Below are 1842 nucleotides of genomic sequence, written 5' to 3' on the forward strand. Positions count from 1 at the left end.
GTCATATACTCAAAAAGTGGTATCCAAAAGGCTTTGCAAGCTAGGCTCAATAGCGATACTCTCATCAAAAGCAGGCTACCTACATAAAACAAAAAACTGGCTATGCTGATGGTGGTGGAGGAGGAGGTGGAGGAACAAAAAGCAAGCTGCGCACATGCGCTAGCTCCTCCTCAAGATCATAAACGTGCCGCAACAGATAACTGATCTACTGCTTCATGGTGAGAAATCGAACATCAAAATCTGGATAAGGAAAGAGAGGAGCAGGTGGAGTCGCAAAAGGTGACGGACATGAACAAGGTGGAGGACGTGGAATCCTCTCAAGCTCCATAACTCTATGACACAAAATCTCCTGCTGAAGCTGCAAGGACAGGAGTAACTCATCCCTCGTGTAGCCAATAAAGTGCGAGGGATGGTAGGGATCAGAAACTGGCATAGTGTTCGGCGGAAACCATATGAGTGGCTCGCCTGGCGGTGCAGAATTAAAATGAGCAGTAGATGTATACTGAGGCATGTGAGGAAAAGTTGCTGACATGAGTGGAACATGGCCAGGCTGCTGGCTAGAGGGGCCTTCCCCTGGACGGGGTGGAGGGATGTCCTACAAGAATGTGATAGGCAGGTCGATGCGGTGTACATCGGACACAATCGGGTGAAAAGGGGCAATATTAATAGGTGCAGGTACATGAGGGGGAGTAACTGGCTCAACAAAAGGGGGTACATCATCATCATCATCTATCCATCCATTGCTGGTGAAAGCGTAACGGGGGTCTATCTGATCAGCAAAAGCAGCAGGGTCAGCGGGTGCAGGAATCGGGTCTGGTATAAGTGGTGCAACATCAGGCATGCCAAAAGGTACAGGATCATGATCAGGAAGAGGATCAGGAGCAGGTATAGGCTCAGGAGCAGGTACCAGCTCAGGATCAGCGGGTATCGGCTCGGGATCCGCGGGTAACATCTTAGGATCAGCGGGTGCATCAACAGGTTGATCGTTAGGGTCAAAGTCTAGCTCAAGGTCAAACTCAAAGTCGTGCGGAGGAGTAGGTGCGGCAGACAGGGCCGTATCAGTATCAGAATCAGTGGGGTATCGCTGCAGTCCCACTGCGTGCAAGGTGGAGGATGACACAGACTCAAAGGAGTCTGGAACAGAATGATCAGAGGGATCCTCAATAATAGGATTCTCAAAAAATGGAACAACAACGACATCCTCAGCTGGAACTCCATCACCCTGGGCAGCATCAGGGGGACCATCAATAAAAAGATCGACATCATCATCAGACAAGTCATCAAAAGGCAAATCCTCGAGAGGAAAGGCCGCAAGAGGCAAAGGGGCGAGGATCGGAACCACGACATGCTCACCATCGGGATGTCCGAGGATGAGATGGTCTTGGTCAGGAATAGGAATAAGAAAGGGATCCTCATCGAGGAGACCATCAGCATGCGGTACATCGTTGCCAAAATCGAGCAGCGCAAAAGGCTGGAAATCATCGTCGTCATCTGACATCATCTCCGGGTCACTCTCGGTGTCGGAGGTAAAGATCTCCTGTTGTGGGATAATCTCATCATCAGAGACAATGGCCATGGGGTCGACATATCAGACAACCCACTCTCAGACGAAGACATAGTGTCTGTAACAAAGCAATCACAACATATGCACATATATCAACAACCATCATTTAGCATGTAAATAATAACAATGTATTCACGTATCCATCCTAGTCTTCCCAGACTATCCCACCCAGCCTCTCAGACTGAACTACCTAGTCTCTCATACTAAACCTCCCAGTTTCTCAAACTGAACTACCCAGTCTTCTCAGACTGAACCACACAGTCTCTTAGACTGAACCA

At 49.0% G+C, this 1842-nt stretch overlaps 1 protein-coding gene across 1 annotated transcript; it reads right to left on the reverse strand.

The window, feature by feature from the left end:
* Positions 1-205: 205 nt before the first annotated feature.
* Positions 206-1576, reverse strand: LOC110893376 (cell surface glycoprotein 1-like). The gene is made up of 2 exons (XM_022140489.1): positions 680-1576; positions 206-595 (listed from the first exon to the last, which is right to left on the reverse strand). The coding sequence occupies exons 1-2, from the start codon at positions 1574-1576 to the stop codon at positions 206-208; spliced, it is 1287 nt and encodes a 428-aa protein (XP_021996181.1).
* Between the last annotated feature and the right edge of the window lie 266 nt (positions 1577-1842).

The sequence above is a fragment of the Helianthus annuus genome, chromosome 2, assembly GCF_002127325.2.
Source record: "Helianthus annuus cultivar XRQ/B chromosome 2, HanXRQr2.0-SUNRISE, whole genome shotgun sequence".
NCBI lineage: Eukaryota > Viridiplantae > Streptophyta > Magnoliopsida > Asterales > Asteraceae > Helianthus > Helianthus annuus.

What these genes read in the sequence shown, in the direction of transcription:
- LOC110893376 (XM_022140489.1), bottom strand. Translation starts at nt 1,576, where the DNA reads ATGGCCATTGTCTCTGATGATGAGATTATCCCACAACAGGAGATCTTT. An exon ending in AGCCAGTTACTCCCCCTCAT is followed by an intron (nt 596 to 679) that starts GTACCTGCACCT and finishes ACATTCTTGTAG; the next exon opens with GACATCCCTCCACCCCGTCC.